This window comes from Procambarus clarkii, chromosome 2, assembly GCF_040958095.1.
Source record: "Procambarus clarkii isolate CNS0578487 chromosome 2, FALCON_Pclarkii_2.0, whole genome shotgun sequence".
Lineage (NCBI taxonomy): Eukaryota > Metazoa > Arthropoda > Malacostraca > Decapoda > Cambaridae > Procambarus > Procambarus clarkii.
In genome coordinates, this window is record NC_091151.1 from 30,157,063 (window position 1) to 30,175,089 (window position 18,027).

The window sequence follows — 18,027 nt, forward strand, 5'->3', positions numbered from 1 at the left end:
CTTCCCTACAAGTGTAGGAAGTTGATCCATGGGCATTGCTACTTGGGTAGGCTCTTCCTCCTGTAGGGAAGTTGCCAGGGGTTCAGTGGGTGGGGGGAGATGGAGGGCTTAGGTCTTGCCTAGCCCTGCTTGGTGCAGGAAAAATTCTAAAGGGTGGGGGGGGGGGTGGGGGGGCAAGGAGTGCTTGGGGTTGGAGGGCAGGGATTGTTTGGGGTGAGGGCACGCCCTCCTGTGTTTGAGTTAACAGGGGTTTCGGGGGAGGCGTTGTTGGGGATGGAGAGCTTAGGTCTTGCATGGGCCAGCTTGGGGCAGGAAGAAGACCAGGGAATGGGAAGGCAGGTGGATATTTGGGGTAAGGGTGGAGGGAGGATTTGAGTGATATGGTGGGCATTGTGTAAGGCAAGGAAGGATTTGTGCTGGGGGTTGGGGGGACCTATGGGGTGGTTTGGCTGGGGTGTTGCACTCCCTTCTGGAGTTCCTGAATTGCTGGATTGGGGTTCCCCACTCCCTTCTGAGAGTGCTGGGATGGAGGCTGATCCCTGGCTCCCTTCCCTCTCCTTGCGCCTTTTCCTTGCATCTGCTGCCTTTATTATCTCGTCCCTGGTCATGTCCATCTGAAGGTATACCTCTCTGTAGTTCCTTGCATTTTTCAGTATTCAGTCAGTATTTTACTAGGATGTCCTCTTTGGTTGCCTCATTCCTGAATACTACCTTGATCAATCGCTGTGTGTGTGTGTGTGTGTGTGTGTGTGTGTGTGTGTGTGTGTGTGTGTGTGTGTGTGTGTGTGTGTGTGTGTGTGTGTATGTGTGTGTGTGTGTGTGTGTGTATGTGTGTGTGTGTGTGTGTGTGTGTGTGTGTGAGTGTGTGTGTGTGTGTGTGTGTGTGTGTGAGTGTGTGTGTGTGTGTGTGTGTGTGTGTGTGTGTGTGTGTGTGTGTGTGTATGTGTGTGTGTGTGTGTGTGTGTGTGTGTGTGTGTGTGTGTGTGTGTGTGTGTGTGTGTGTGTGTGTGTGTGTGTGTGTGTACTCACCTAGTTGTGTCTGCAGGATCGAGCATTGACTCTTGGATCCCGCCTTTCGAGCATCGGTTGTTTACAGCAATGACTCCTGTCCCATTTCCCTATCATACCTGGTTTTAAAATTATGAATAGTATTTGCTTCCACAACCTGTTCCTGAAGTGCATTCCATTTTCCCACTACTCTCACGCTAAAAGAAAACTTCCTAACATCTCTGTGACTCATCTGAGTTTCAAGCTTCCATCCATGTCCCCTCGTTTTGTTACTATTCCGTGTGAACATTTCGTCTATGTCCACTCTGTCAATCCCTCTGAGTATCTTATAAGTTCCTATCATGTCCCCCCTCTCCCTTCTTCTTTCTAGTGTCGTAAGGCACAGTTCCCTCAGGCGCTCCTCATACCCCATCCCTCGTAGCTCTGGGACGAGTCTCGTTGCAAACCTCTGAACCTTTTCCAGTTTCATTATATGCTTCTTCAGATGGGGACTCCATGATGAGGCGGCATACTCTAAGACTGGCCTCACGTAGGCAGTGTAAAGCGCCCTAAATGCCTAATTACTTAGGTTTCTGAATGATGTTCTAACTTTTGCCAGTGTAGAGTACGCTGCTGTCGTTATCCTATTTATATGTGCCTCAGGAGATAGATTAGGTGTTACGTCCACCCCCAGGTCTCTTTCACGCGTCGTCACAGGTAGGCTGTTCCCCTTCATTGTGTACTGTCCCTTTGGTCTCCTATCTCCTAGTCCCATTTCCATAACTTTACATTTGCTCGTGTTGAATTCCAGTAGCCATTTCTCTGACCATCTCTGCAACCTGTTCAGGTCTTCTTGGAGGATTCTGCAATCCTCATCTGTCACAACTCTTCTCATCAACTTTGCGTCATCCGCAAACATCGACATGTAGGACTCTACGCCTGTAAACATGTCGTTAACATATACAAGAAATAGAATTGGTCCCAGCACCGATCCTTGTGGTACTCCACTTGTTACTGTTCGCCAGTCCGACTTCTCGCCCCTTACCGGAACTCTTTGGCTCCTTCCTGTTAGGTAGTTCCTTATCCATGCTAGGACCTTTCCCCCCACCCCCGCCTGCCTCTCGAGCTTGAACAGCAGTCTCATGTGCGGTACTGTATCAAAGGCTTTTTGGCAGTCCAGAAATATGCAGTCTGCCCAACCATCTCTGTCCTGTCTTATCCTCGTTATTTTATCATAGAATTCCAGAAGGTTTGTTAGGCACGATTTCCCTGTCCAGAACCCATGTTGATGTTTGTTCACAAACCTAATGTTCTCCAGGTGTGCAACCAGTCGTAGCCTAATTATTCTTTCCAGTATTTTACAGGGGATGCTTGTCAGTGATACAGGTTTATAGTTAAGTGCCTCCTCCCTATCACCTTTCTTGAAGATCGGCACGACATTTGCCTTCTTCCAGCAACTGGGCAATTCTCCCGACATAAGTGACTCATTAAAGACCCTTGCCAGAGGCACGCTGAGGGCCTGTGCTGCTTCTTTTAGTATCCACGGTGATACTTTGTCTGGTGTGTGTGTGTGTGTGTGTGTGTGTGTGTGTGTGTGTGTGTGTGTGTGTGTGTGTGTGTGTGTGTGTGTGTGTGTGTGTGTGTGTGTGTGTTCACCTAGTTATGTTTGCTGGGGTTTAGCTTTGTTCTTTCGGCCCGCCTCTCAACTGTCAATCAAATGTTTACTAACTACTTTTTTTCGCCCACACCACACGTGTGTGTGTGCATTCACCTAATTCACCCAATTGTGCTTGTGGGGGTTGAGCTCTGGCTCTTTGGTCCCGCCTCTCAACCGTCAATCAACAGGTGTACAGGTTCCTGAGCCTATTGGGCTCTATCATATCTACACTTGAAATTGTGTATGGAGTCAGCCTCCACCACATCACTTCCTAATGTGTGTGTGTGTGTGTGTGTGTGTGTGTGTGTGTGTGTGTGTGTGTGTGTGTGTGTGTACTCACCTAATTTTGCTTGCAGGGGTTGAGCTCTGGCTCTTTGGTCCTGCCTCTCAACCGTCAATCAAAAGGTGTACAGGTTCCTGAAACCTGTGTGTATGGAATGTGTGTGTGGGGGGGGGTGTATTCACCTAGTTGTGCTTGCGGGGGTTCAGCTCTGCTCTTTCGGCCCGCCTCTCAACTGTCATTCAATCAACTCTTACTAACTACTAACTAATTTTGACCCCCCCCATCTCACACACCCAGGAAGCAGCCCATAACAGCTGTCTAACTCCCAGGTACCTATTTACTGCTAGGTAACAGGGGCATCTGGGTGAAAGAAACTCTGCCCATCTGTTTCCTCCGACGGCCTGGATCGAGCCCGGACCCTGGGATTACGAGTCCCAAGCGCTGTCCATTCAGCCACGGCCCCCTGTGTGTGTATGTATTCATCTAGTTGTGTTTGCGGGGTTTGAGCTTTGCTCTTTCGGCCCGCCTCTCAACTGTCAATCAACTGTTTACTTACTACTATTATTTTTTCTCTCCACACACCACACACACAAACACCCCAAAAAGCAGCCCGTGGCAGCTGACTAACTCCAAGGTACCTATTTACTGCTAGGTAACTGGGGCATTCAGGGTGAAAGAAACTTTGCCCATGTGTTTCTGCCTGGTGCGGGAATCGAACCCGCGCCACAGAATTACGAGTCTTGCGCGCTATCCACCAGGCTACCAGGCCCCCGTATGTATGTGTGTGTGTGTGTGTGTGTGTGTGTGTGTGTGTGTGTGTGTGTGTGTGTGTGTGTGTGTGTTCGCGCGCACGCACGCACGCACGTGTGTTTGAGTAAATGGTGAGAATGAGTAGATATGGCGTATTATAAAATATTGATGCAATGTGGTAGGAATGAATGATGGTTCATTCACCATCTGGGTGAATGAGACTCTGGGCTCCAAGACATTCATTCACGGTGGAAGAACAGGCTAACGATCCCTACTACTACTACTATACACATACACACACACATACACACACACACACACACACACACACATACACACACACACACACACACACACACACACACCTCGGGCCTCGTAGGGGCCTCGTAGCCTGGTGGACAGCGCGCAGGACTCGTAATTCTGTGGCGCGGGTTCGATTCCCGCACGAGGCAGAAACAAATGGGCAAAGTTTCTTTCACCCTAAGTGCCCCTGTTACCTAGCAGTAAATAGGTACCTGGGAGTTAGTCAGCTGTCACGGGCTGCTTCCTGGGGTGTGTGTGTGTGTGTGGTGTGGGAAAAAAAAAAAAAAAAAAAGTAGTTAGTAAACAGTTGATTGACAGTTGAGAGGCGGGCCGAAAGAGCAAAGCTCAACCCCCGCAAAAACACAACTAGTAAACACAACTAGTAAACACACACACACACACACACACACACACACACACACACACACACACACACACACACACACACACACACACACACACACACACACACACACACACACACACACATACACACACACACCCACACACACACACACACACACACACACACACACACACACACACACACACACACACACACACACACACACACACACACACACACACACACACGTTCAGTGTAATGACGGTATAATGCGTAGGATGAAGAGAATCTGGTAATATGTATAATGTAAATTGGAATGAGTATGACCTCTAGCGAGGAGGAACAGACTATATAATGTTAAAATATACACAAGAAAATTCCTAGAACGAAACCTTAACTGAATAAAATTCTCACTAAATACAAAACCCACTGAATATAAATCTCACTGAATACAATACAAACAGTGAATAGAAACATCACTAAGGATATACACCTCACTGATTATGAACTTCACCAAATGAAAGACTTATTGAATAAAAATTTCGCTGAATGAAAAACTCAATGGAAGTAAAGCTCACTGAATGAAAACATTTTAATATATCTCTGTGTAAACTACGCTGATGTTGACATAGGTCTAATTGAATCTTAATGTGTGTTTGAATGCATATTTAAATATGCTGGTATTTAAATCCATGGAATATGGATACAGTAATTTCGACATTTTGAAATAATTGTAACATACATATATATATATATATATATATATATATATATATATATATATATATATATATATATATATATATATATATATATATATATATATATATATATATATATATATATATATATATGTCATACCTAGTAGCCAGAACGCACTTCTTGGCATACTATGCAAGGCCCGACTTGCCTAATAGGCCGAGTGATTTTCTTTATTTTCAATAAATTTTTTCCAATTAGTTTATTTGAATTATTATTATTATATTATACTAAGAACATAAATTACTGACATAGTTGTGTTAGTTTAGGTTAGGTTAGGTAGGGTTGGTTAGGTTTGGTCATAAATCTACGTTAGTTTTAACTCTAATTTAAAGAAATTAACTTATACATAATGAAATGAGCAGATTTATCATTTCATAAGAAAAAAATTAGAAAAATATATAATTTCAGGAAAAGTTGGCTTATTAGGCAAATTAGGCTTTGCATAGTAGGCCGAGTACGACGTTCTGGCTACTAGGTACAACATTATATGTATATATATATATATATATATATAGAGAGAGAGAGAGAGAGAGAGAGAGAGAGAGAGAGAGAGAGAGAGAGAGAGAGAGAGAGAGAGAGAGAGAGAGAGAGAGAGAGAGAGAGAGAGAGAGAGAGAGAGAGAGAGAGATTACGTGAAAATTAAATATTTCATATAAATGTAGAATACTCGTTATAGATTGATGTAAACCCAAACTGACCAAAAAATTATAACCATCATTAAATTAATTTCATTCTTAGAGGAACACAAGATACTGAGCCAACACTCACCTCACACATACGAGGATTTAACTTGGGGCTACAGTCTGACCTGGTACATGCATCAGGTATGCTGCGACAGTTCCAGCCACAGTACATAAGTCCGGCGCCGCCACAATTTGGGCTCGTTCTCGTCCAGGTCTATAACACACAAACACATGAGGTCATTATTATAACTCATCACAACAGCTGATAGTTGAGGGAAGCTCTTCAAGCAACTTTAATTAATCCAAATCCCGGCCACCCTTCACCCAAGTACCCCAGTGTCCTTGTTAATGCATGCCCATGTATACCAGTGTCCTTGTTAGTGCATATCCAGGTATGCCAGTGTCCTTGTTAGTACATACCCAGGTATGCCAGTGTCCTTGTTAGTGCATACCCAGGTATGCCAGTGTCCTTGTTAGTGCATACCCAGGTACGCTAGTGCACTTCTTAGTTCATACCAAGTACGCCAGTAGTCTTGTTAACGTATAATAAGGTACACCAGAGCCCTTGTTAATATATACCCACATACACCATTGCACTTGATGTTACATACCTAAGTACACCAGTGCCCAGGAACACCAGTGCCCTTTTTGTAAACATATACCCAGTTCACATGTATCCTTCTTAACAGAAACTCAGGATCCTACCTAGTATTCACCTAGCTGTATTTGCGGGGGATGAGGCAAGGCTCTTAGGCTCTCATACACCTCATTCACCACGGTTCATACACCTCGTTAAAGTGCGCACACATACACACACACACACACACACACACACACACATACACACACACACACGAAAGAAATATTTGACTTTCAGAACCTTTCTCCCTAGTGTAAAAGTGACCATGTCTTTTTGGGAATAAAGTATGCAATGCGTTATAATCTGGAAGAAAATATGAAGGTTGATGCAATTGAGAAACCTGACTTTAGGAGAGGACATTATGGCAACCTTAGAAAAAATTTTAGCTTGTTGCTAGGCAAGAACGTGAATGAGATGTATGTCAAGTTTTGTGAAATATATGATAAAAGCACAACAAAAATTATATCAAAACAGAGATGCAGAACTAGGAAACAGGATTGGTTCATCAGAAATTGTGAGAGGGGCAGAGACCAAAAGACACAAAAATGGAATCAATACAGGAAGAGGCCAAACCCCCAAACATACCAGCGTTACAAAGATGCGAGAAAAAACTACACGGCAGTGAGGAGACAGGCAGAAATAAATTTTGAAAAAAGGATTGCAGACAAATGTAAAACAGAACCAGGTCTATTCTATAAATTCATAAACAACAAATTGCAGGTAAAGGATAATATTCAGAGGTTGAGAATGAGAAATAGATTCACGGAAAATGAAACGGAAATGTGTGAAACATTAAACGAAAAGTTCCAAAGTGTGTTTGTACAAAATGAAATCTTCAGGGAACCAGATACAATAAGAATTCCAGAGAACAACATAGAGCACATAGAGGTGTCTAGAGACGAAGTGGAAAAAATGCTTAACGAGCTAAATAACAACAAAGCAGATGGTACAGATGGAGTTTCACCATGGGTTCTGAGAGAATGTGCACCTGAGCTCAGGATTCCACTTCAACTGATTTTTCAGGCATCCCTGTTTACAGGAGTTGTAGCTGATGTGTGGAAAAAGGCTAACATAGTTCCAATCTACAAAAGTGGAAGCAGGGAAGACCCCCTTAATTATAGACCGGTATCATTGACAAGTGTAATAGTCAAAATATTGGAAAAAATAATTAAAACTAAATGGGTAGAACACCTGGAGAGAAATGATATAATATCAGACAGACAGTATGGTTTTCGATCTGGAAGATCCTGTGTATCGAATTTACTCAGTTTCTATGATCGAGCAACAGAGATATTACAGGAAAGAGATGGTTGGGTTGACTGTATCTATCTGGATCTAAAATAGACTTTCGACAGAGTTCCGCAAAAGAGGTTGTTCTGGAAACTAGAAAATATTGGAGTGGTAACAGGTAAGCTTCTAACATGGATGAAAAATTTTCTGACTAATAGAAAAATGAGGGCAGTGATCAGAGGCAATGTATCGGACTGGAGAAATGTCACAAGTGGAGTACCACAGGGTTCAGTTCTTGCACCAGTGATGTTTATTGTCTACATAAATGATCTACCAGTTGGTATACAGAATTATCTGAACATGCAACCCGTTCTCACACAAGACAGCACATATATGACTTAATGCTTAAAGTCAATATGTTGAATATGAATTAGTAAATATGTGATATATTCCCAGTTACTTTTTTTTCCAAGGCCCAAACTCTTCCTCACGTACCAATTTACGTCTCACAGTACTCGTCCGTCAACCTAGATAGCAGAATAGTCGTGATTGGTTCAATTATAAGGAAAATTGTAGTTTTCAGGTCCCACATGGGTTGTGAAATTTACCTTCTGTTGTCCATGCTATTAGAATATTACAGATCAGCTACATCCTATTGAAGGCTCGTAGTTTTGTTTTGAGAAATATTAGTTGTTCTTAGTAAATTATAATCACTAAAAATTATTACATAGAATAACAGTGCTGCGCCAATCAATATTATATACCATAGTTTGTGCTTTACAAATCTTTAAAGGATATGTTGTAGGAACGCTAACAGAAAACGATGTTACGTTGGAATGTCGTTGGGGTAAACTACTGCAAACAGGATGGCATTGTGTCTACTATACCAACTACAGGATTGGTATATTGTTACTGGACCCCTTACCACCTGTTAGGTGGGTAAGGGGTCCAATACCACCCACAGGATGGGTATGAGGGTCACATCCACCCACAGGAAGGGTATGGGGTCCAATACCACCCACACGATGAGTATGGCGTCCACTACAACCTACAGGATGGGTATGGGGCTCCAACCACCCATAGAATGGGTATGTGGCTCCAACCACCCATAGAATGGGTATGGGGCTCCAACCACCCATAGAATGGGTATGGGGTTCAATAACACCCATTGGATGTGTATAGCGTCCATTGCCGCGCGTCGAGCTCGAAAACCGCAGCATTCATCTCAGAACCATGCCTATTTCACGCAGATTCCTTAATAAACGTAAGAGTTTTATATGTCACAAGAAAGATAGAAATATAAGCTTCATTCTAAATACCTTACCATGGGCACATTTAAATTTAAAGCGAAGATACGTGTACTTTTATAATAGCCGAGCTCCGACCCTGGACAGATCGATCGACCGAGCAACTCCCTCTCAGAACAATGTTTATTTCACGTGAATTCGTTAATAAACATATATGTTTTATATGTTTCAAGAAAGGCAGACATATAAGCTTCACTTTAAACACTTTACCATAGACATATTTAAAGTTCTAATGAAGATACATGTATTTTAAAAATTACGGAGCTCCCACCCCGTACAGACTGAACGACAGAGCAACTCTCTCTCTCAGATCAATGTTTATTTCACGTAAATTCGTTAATAAACACAAATGTTTTATATGTCTTAAGCAAGATAGAAATTAGAGCTTCATTTTAAATACATTACAATTGACATATTTATAGCTCAAGTGAAGATACATATGTTTTTATAGTAGCGCTCAGTAGCTTGTCGGGCATGGAGTGCAGACGCCTACGCACTTGCCGATATATTGTATAATTTATTTATTTATTTATTTATTTATTTATTTATTTATTTATATATATACAAGAAGATACATAGGGTTTGTGAGAATACATTGGATAGTACAGTATTTACATTCTTGTAAAGCCACTAGTACGCGCAGCGTTTCGGGCAGGTCCTTAATCTAGCAGATAATATTAAGTAGGTAATTTCTATCAGAATTGATAAATGATAAAGATACATTGCAAGAGAAAAATGAGATGAGAGAGCTTAGTAAGTATATTAAAGCACATTGTTATATTAAAGCTCTGATTGATTACATTGACAGCTTGATTAGTAATTTAAACAAGATTACTAGACACCATACAGCAGATTGACAGCACATATAAGACAGCAATGATCACAATGGTAAAGATGTTCATATTGGGTAAATAAAGATTGGGAGACTGGGTAGCAAAAGATACAGATAAACAAGATTTATAAACACCATACAGCAGATTGACAGCACTTATAAGAAGACAGCAATGATCACAATGGTAAAGATGTTCAAATTGGGAACATAAAGGTTGGGAGATTGGGTAGCAATAGATACAGTGCAATTTTAAGGCAAAAAGTGAAAGACTATGAAGATGAAATTAGGTACTTTTTGGTATTGATTTTGAATGATGTAAAAGTTGGACAGCTTTTCAATTCAGAAGGGAGTGAGTTCCAAAACTGAAGGGAGTGAGTTCCAAAACTGGGTCCCTTTATTTGTATAGTGTTTACACAGATTAAGTTTAACTCTGGGGATATCAAAGAGATATTTATTTCTGGTGTGGTGATAATGGGTCCTATTACATCTGTCTAGGAAGAGTTTCAGAGCAGGATTTGCATTTAAGAACAGGGTTTTGTAAATGTAGTTGACACAAGAGAATTTATGGAGTGAGATTATGTTTAGCATGTTTAGGGAGTTAAACAAGGGGGCTGTGTGTTGTCTGAAAGCAGAATTTGATATTATTCTGATAGCAGAATTTTGCTGGGTGATGATGGACTTGAGGTGGTTTGCAGTGGTTGAACCCCATGCACAGATACCATAGTTGAGATAGGGATAGATTAGTGCATAATATAGAGAGATGAGAGCAGAGTTAGGTACATAATATCTGATTTTGGAGAGTATACCAACTGTTTTAGAGACTTTCTTAGTTATGTGTTGTATGTGGGTGCTGAAGTTGAGTCTCTTGTCTAGCAATAGGCCAAGAAACTTTCCATCATTTTTATTGCTAATGTGTACATTGTCTATCTGAAGCTGAATTGCATTTGTAGATTTGCTTCCAAATAGGATGTAGTAGGTCTTTTCTATGTTAAGTGTTAGTTTGTTGGTTAACATCCATAAGTGGACTTTTTTTAGTTCATTATTAACAACATCATTTAGTGTATGTGGGTTTGGGTTGGAGTAGATGAGCGTAGTATCATCAGCAAACAAAATAGGTTTCAGAATGTTAGAGACATTAGGCAGATCATTGATGTATATAAGAAATAGAAGAGGTCCCAAGATGCTGCCCTGTGGCACTCCAACGGTTATTGGTAGAATGGGAGAGGTTATATTATTGATGGCTACACATTGGTGTCTATCACTAAGGTAGGATTGGATATAGTCCAGTGCATGGCCTCGGATTCCATAATGATGGAGTTTACATAAGAGGTAATCGTGATTAACAGTATCAAAGGCCTTTCTCAGGTCAATGAAGAGTCCAATCAGAAACTCATTTTTGTCAAGGTCTGAGTAAATTATATCAAGGAGACTAATTAACAAAGATACGCTAATAAAGCCTAAAATCTTATATGCCTCCAAAAAGACCAAGATATGAACATTATTATGATTGCACCAAATGAAATATATCATGTTCGAGAACAAAGATATATCAATTTTAAATTAAGTTTCGACTCTTGCTCGGGCGAGAGAGATGGGGCGACTCTCGCCCCATCTATTGGAGATTCTGTCCACTAAAGACCCAAAGCTACTCAAACCTTCCTAGCATTATTTAAGTAATAAAGTAACATGGTATATTTACTAACTATAATGTGGGTGCTGAATGCAGAACATGAGAAAACATATATTTACTCCAAACTAATATAATTTCATTATGAAATAAGTAAATAAGTAGCATCAAAGGAAGTCAACGGTCCAAGCGTCAATGTTGTCGAGCGACTTATCCAAGATATATCGTTATTGGAAAGTGTTTGTTGGCATATCCAGTTGTCGCACTTCCCTGCACAAATTATCACAAATTTAAATTATAATGTTAACAAGTAGAATACGTATTTTTAATAAAATCTAACATAACAAGCCAGAAAACATTTAACATTTATTAAAAAATATATGTTTGGAAGTTAAATCGACTTCATAGGACAATAGTTTTGTTATATATACTCGTTATTCGTTGACATGCGTTCGCTACTTAAACTACCATGTACTGTACTTATGTAATATCTCCCATGTCTCTTCGCTCATCTCACCGAACCCTACAGGCTCTGTGATATATTGTTTAATTAATTGAGATTCACAAATAAAGCTTATAATTGTATATGTTATCAAAAGGGCAGAGCTTAGTTTAGTTCATTTATTATGCACCCCATACCCATCCTATGAGCGATAGTGGAGTGTTACAGAGGCACATAATGGGCTCAGGGACTGAGCCCCACAATTCATATAGCCAAGCAAGTTATATTTTTTATTTATTTTTTTTGAGATATATACAAGAGTTGTTACATTCTTGTACAGCCACTAGTACGCGTAGCGTTTCGGGCAGGTCCCTGGAATACGATCCCCTGCCGCGAAGAATAGTTTTTTCATCCAAGTACACATTTTACTGTTGCGTTAAACAGAGGCTACAGTTAAGGAATTGCGCCCAGTAAATCCTCCCCGGCCAGGATACGAACCCATGACATAGCGCTCGCAGAACGCCAGGTGAGTGTCTTACCACTACACCACGGAGAATCTTGATAAGCTAGTTACAAAAGTCAATGCACATTGTCACATCAACAATGGGCTCGAGACCGACCAAAAGTACAGTTTATAATTTAAGCAACTGACATATATAGAGGGCTAGTGTCACAATTGATATGTTTATCCTACACATAACCCCCTCTCCCCCATCCAATGGGCAGCGGTGGATAGGTTACAATCAAGTCGTTTTTTTTTGCGTTTTATTCAGAGATTAGATCTTATTGGGTGGGGAAAGATATTCATATTTTAAAGAAGGCTTCTTGGTTGATGCTCTCCATTGATGGAAAATATATAACCTTTTGAAAATCAATGTTAGTTTGATCTAGATATTGTAATTAACGAAAGTATTTATGTCATCAGAAAGTTAGAAATATAGGCTACATTTAAAATCCTTTGTCATAAATATAACTGAAGTGAAAACGAAGATATATGCATTTTGATAGTTACTTGATGGCTAGCTCTGAGAGTGTGAAGCCCTGCACACCAGCCAATAAATTGTATAATTAGTTTCCATATATTTTAATTAATCTTAAAAATCTATATGTCAGAAGAAAGGAAGATGTAGCCGTTAATGTGAAAACATTTAAAAATATGTATCTCTTAAGTTAAATAAATAATACCACCTTATCGCCGGTGTCCGGACACATGAACACACAGTTCACACAGTTCTTAGTAACAGTAACACACAGTTCTTAGTAACTGGACAGTTACTAAGTTTAAAAGTGCATTGATTAACACATTGAACAGAGTACGACTGAGGACATCTCCCTGTGGAGTGCCAAGTTCAAAATCTCTCTTTACACGCCTATGCCCTTGGAGCAGTACAGATGACTTCCTGTTGGATAGATAGCCTCTTATCCACCGTAAAAGCCATCCTCCAACATTCATTTTAGCAAGTTCGCTCAGAATGACGTGTGGGTTAGCAATGTCAAAGGCTGACTTAAGATCTAGGAAAGTGGTATATGACCTATCAGTATGCAGGGTGAGGAATATGGTAATACATTGATGTACACTCTTTCCATGCATAAAGCCATATATCTGGGGAGACAACATGTTACTAATTCTGTAAAGGAGGCGGATGAGAACCATCCTCTCAAGACACTTATAGAGACAACTAGTGAGGGAGATTGGGCGAAAAGCACTCGGCTGGTGAGGTTTAGGAATGGGAATAATAACACTGTTGGTCCATGACTTAGGAAGCTCCCCAGTTACATAGCTCATATTATACAATTGAAGCAAGGGATTCCCTGGAACTAGCAGAAGCATATGCAGTATGCCGTAAGTAACTCCACCCTCCCCGGGTGATGTAGCTTTGCCTTTATGTAGAGCAGAATCTAGTTCGTATTCAGTAAAAAACATGTCACAGTCATCCTCTTGATGATGCATGAAGTCAAGGAGCCTTGCCCTATCAGTATATCTATTATTTAACTCATTCTGTGAGTGTAGAGGAAGACTGTCAAAGCTGGAAGTCGTGGCCCAAGCATCAACAAGCTCATTTGCTCTATGCAGAGGATTAGGGTACGAGATCTCTGCAGCATTTTTCCCTTTGATCTTGTTGATATCCTTCCATGCCCGACTTAGTGGCGTGTGAGAATTGAGACCACGGACAAAAGTTTCCCAGTCTGTCTGCCTCAACTCCACCATACGTTCCCTGGCCTCAGTCAGAGCCGCTTGAAAGAGCCGAAGCACTTCAGCAGTGCGGGTCCTTCTACAAGCTCGTCCAATTATTCTGGCAGTGCGTTTTAGTGTATGCAATTTAGAATCATTATAATAAACATAAGTGCTATGACCAGTGTAATTTGGGTTACGTGGCCTGGACGATAGATCAAGTGATTCTATAAACTGCTCGATAGTACCTGTGAGCCCATTGTTAAAATCTTCAACTGATGAAGGCTCAGATGAACTGTACCAATCTGACACATGAGCAACAAAATTGTCTCGTTGATCGATGGACACAGCCAGCCTCTTCCGCTTGAACACTCCGCCGGGGAGGATAGAGCTTCCAATGCTTACAGTGGCTAATATGGCCAAATGATCAGACGCCATATCTGGCACTATTGACTAGGCGCACACGGTGTGGGAGACGTTGACACCGAGACATAGATCAAGAATACCCGCCCGTAGACATACGTCGGTTCAAGGTCACCCACAATCTGTGCATCATCGTGACTACCTAATAGTGACAACAGTTGGTTGCCGTTACGATTACTGAACTGCGAATTACCAATATGCCTATGCCTAGCGTTATAATCACCTATAATGATGCTAGACTCAGTCTGAATACAGATAGGAAGATCAGCATAATTATAGTTACAAGGAGTTGATTATTTACTACATAGTTGTTTTTCTCTTTAATTGGATGATAGACGGGGAGTCTTTAACGTGATTGGGAATACATACATACACACATGCATACATACATACATACATACATACATACATACATACATACATACATACATACATACATACATACATACATACATACATACATACATACATACATACATACATACATGCATACATACATACATACATACATACATACATACATACATACATACATACATACATACATACATACATACATACATACATACATACATACATACATACATGCGTACATACATACATTCATACATACATACACGTCCAGTCAGCATATAGCTATTTCGGGACAAAATCCAATACAATTTATATTGGTGAGACGCCACTGTGATGAGTTTAAATATCACTGGAACTATAGGTTAATGTGTTACATAGGTGAGGTTAGATGAAGCATCTACAAGCATCAGCTAGAGGCTGATGGAGTGTTGTGGAGGCTGGTTGTACTATGCCCAGATGTTGGAGGGTGGATTTGACCCTAACACTCTCCCTCCCCACCACATTGACCGCAGAACGTCTAAGGTTACTTTCCACTCTCGCTTACCAAGGGTATAACCCCCGCCCCCCCCCCCCCCAACACACACACATGCATCAGATTCTTAACTTACAATATTTATGATTTACCAATTTATGTTACTACACTGACTCTCAATTTCACAATATTGTGTAAACTTTGATGAATCGCTAGTCTATGGGTCATCCAATAATGTTAGCAGACTTCTAGATGTTACCACTGCTAGGATTAGGCTCAGCTACAAGTACCTCTGGGAATTTGTAACATCTGATGATGTAGATTTGACTAAATGTATACTCTGTCAGCAGAACTATTCGCATACTTTGCGTCATTATATAATGGAATGTGAAAAAATCGCGGAATTTAAAGATAACAACATCAATAGTGTCCATGAAATGTGTATAAGTACTTCATTCATAATGTGCTGACCGAAATCTTAGCGAAGTATCCAAAATTTGCTTACTGTAGGTAATGCATGCACATGACTGTAAAGCTGCCGCCCAGTTGGGTGGGTGTGGAGCACATGACTGTAAAGCTGACGCCCAGTTGGGTGGGTGTGGAGCAAGACTAGTAACTGTGCGACTCCTCATAGATGTAAAGTGCCTTTTATAGTGACTGTTGTGAGCCTCTTGTTGAATTACTTGTGACACAAAAGATTACTGATGTGTGTATTTGTGTGGGTGATTAAATATGTATGTGTATGCATATATGTATACGTATGTATATGTACATGTATGCATAAGTATGTGTACATTAATAATTTTGTAACTAGCGTCAAAAGATTGTTATTTGCTTAGCAAAACGAACTAGAGGGTTCAGTTCCTGAAACGATTATGTACCTCTGTAATCCTTTACACCACCGCCCACGGGATGGGTATTGTGGGGTGCATAATAAAGAAAGAAAATGAATGGACCGAACCCCACAATTCATTTAGCTAAGCAAGTTACAATCTTGATGAGCTAGTTACAAAATTCACTATAAGTCGTCACATCATAAATGGGTTCGAGATGGACCACAAGTTGTGCATTACATAATTTATCAGTATTGTGCAGCCTGTGATCCCTGGCTGGATACTGATACCTAGGTAGTTTTCATGTGTCCGGACACCGGCGATAAGGTGGTATTATTTAGTTAACTTAAGATATATATATTTTTAAATGTTATCACATTAACTGCTACCTCTTCCTTTCTTCTGACATATAGATTTTTAAGATTAATTAAAATATATGGAAACTAATTATACAATTTATTGGCTGGTGTGCAGGGCTTCACACTCTCAGAGCTAGCCATCAAGTAACTATCAAAACGCATATATCTTCGTTTTCACTTCAGTTATATTTATGACAAAGGATTTTAAATGTAGCCTATATTTCTACCTTTCTGATGACATAAATACTTTTGTTAATTACAATATCTAGATCAAACTAACATTGATTTTCAAAAGGTTATATATTTTCCATCAATGGAGAGCATCAGCCAAGAAGCCTTCTTTAAAATATGAATATCTTTCCTCACCCAATAAGATCTAATCTCTGAATAAAACGCAAAAAAAAAAGACTTGATTGTAACCTATCCACCGCTGCCCATTGGATGGGGGAGAGGGGGTTATGTGTAGGATAAACATATCAATTGTGACACTAGCCCTCCATATATGTCAGTTACTTAAATTATAAACTGTACTTGTGGTCGGTCTCGAGCCCGTTGTTGATGTGACAATGTGCATTGACTTTTGTAACTAACTTATCAAGATTATAACTTGCTTGGCTATATGAATTGTGGGGCTCAATCCCTGAGCCCATTATGTGCCTCTGTAACACTCCACTATCGCTCATAGGATGGGTATGGGGTGCATAATAAATGAACTAAACTAAGCTCTGCCTTTTCGATAACATATACAGTTATAAGCTTTATTTGTGAATCTCAATTAATTAAACAATATATCACAGAGCCTGTAGGGTTCGGTGAGATGAGCGAAGAGACATGGGAGATTTTACATAAGTACAGTACATGGTAGTTTAAGTAGCAAACGCATGTCAACGAATAACGAGTATATATAACAAAACTATTGTCCTATGAAGTCGATTTAACTTCCAAACATATATTTTTTAATAAATGTTAAATGTTTTCTGGCTAGTTATGTTAGATTTTATTAAAAATACGTATTCTACTTGTTGACATTATAATTTAAATTTGTGAAAATTTGTTCAGAGAAGTGCGACAACTGGATATGCCAACAAACACTTTCCAATAACGATATATCTTGGATAAGTCGCTCCACAACATTGACGCTTGGACCGTCGACTTCCTTTGATGCTACTTATTTCATAATGAAATTATATTAGTTTGGAGTAAATATATGTTTTCTCATGTTCCGCATTCAGCACCCACATTATAGTGAGTAAATATACCATATTACTTCATTACTTAAATAATGCTAGGGGGGTTTGAATAGCTTTGGGTCTTTAGTGGACAGAATCTCCAATAGATGGGGCGTGAGTCGCCCCATCTCTATCGCCCGAGCAAGAGTCGAAACATAATTTAAAATTGATATATCTTTGTTCTCGAACATGATATATTTCATTTGGTGCAATCATAATAATGTTCATATCTCGGTCTTTCTGGAGGCATATAAGATTTTAGGCTTTATTAGCGTATCTTTGTTAATTATACAATATATCGGCAAGTGCGTAGGCGTCTGCACTCCATGCCCGAC

General features: G+C 40.2%; 1 protein-coding gene across 1 annotated transcript in view; it reads right to left on the reverse strand.

Moving 5' to 3' along the window:
• Window positions 1-18,027, reverse strand: part of LOC123762369 (uncharacterized) — a 131,788-nt gene that overhangs the window by 74,048 nt on the left and 39,713 nt on the right. Inside the window, exon 4 of the mRNA XM_069324033.1 lies at window positions 5,857-5,985. Coding sequence (XP_069180134.1) covers window positions 5,857-5,985 — 129 coding nt within the window. The remainder of the gene's footprint in view (window positions 1-5,856; window positions 5,986-18,027) is intronic.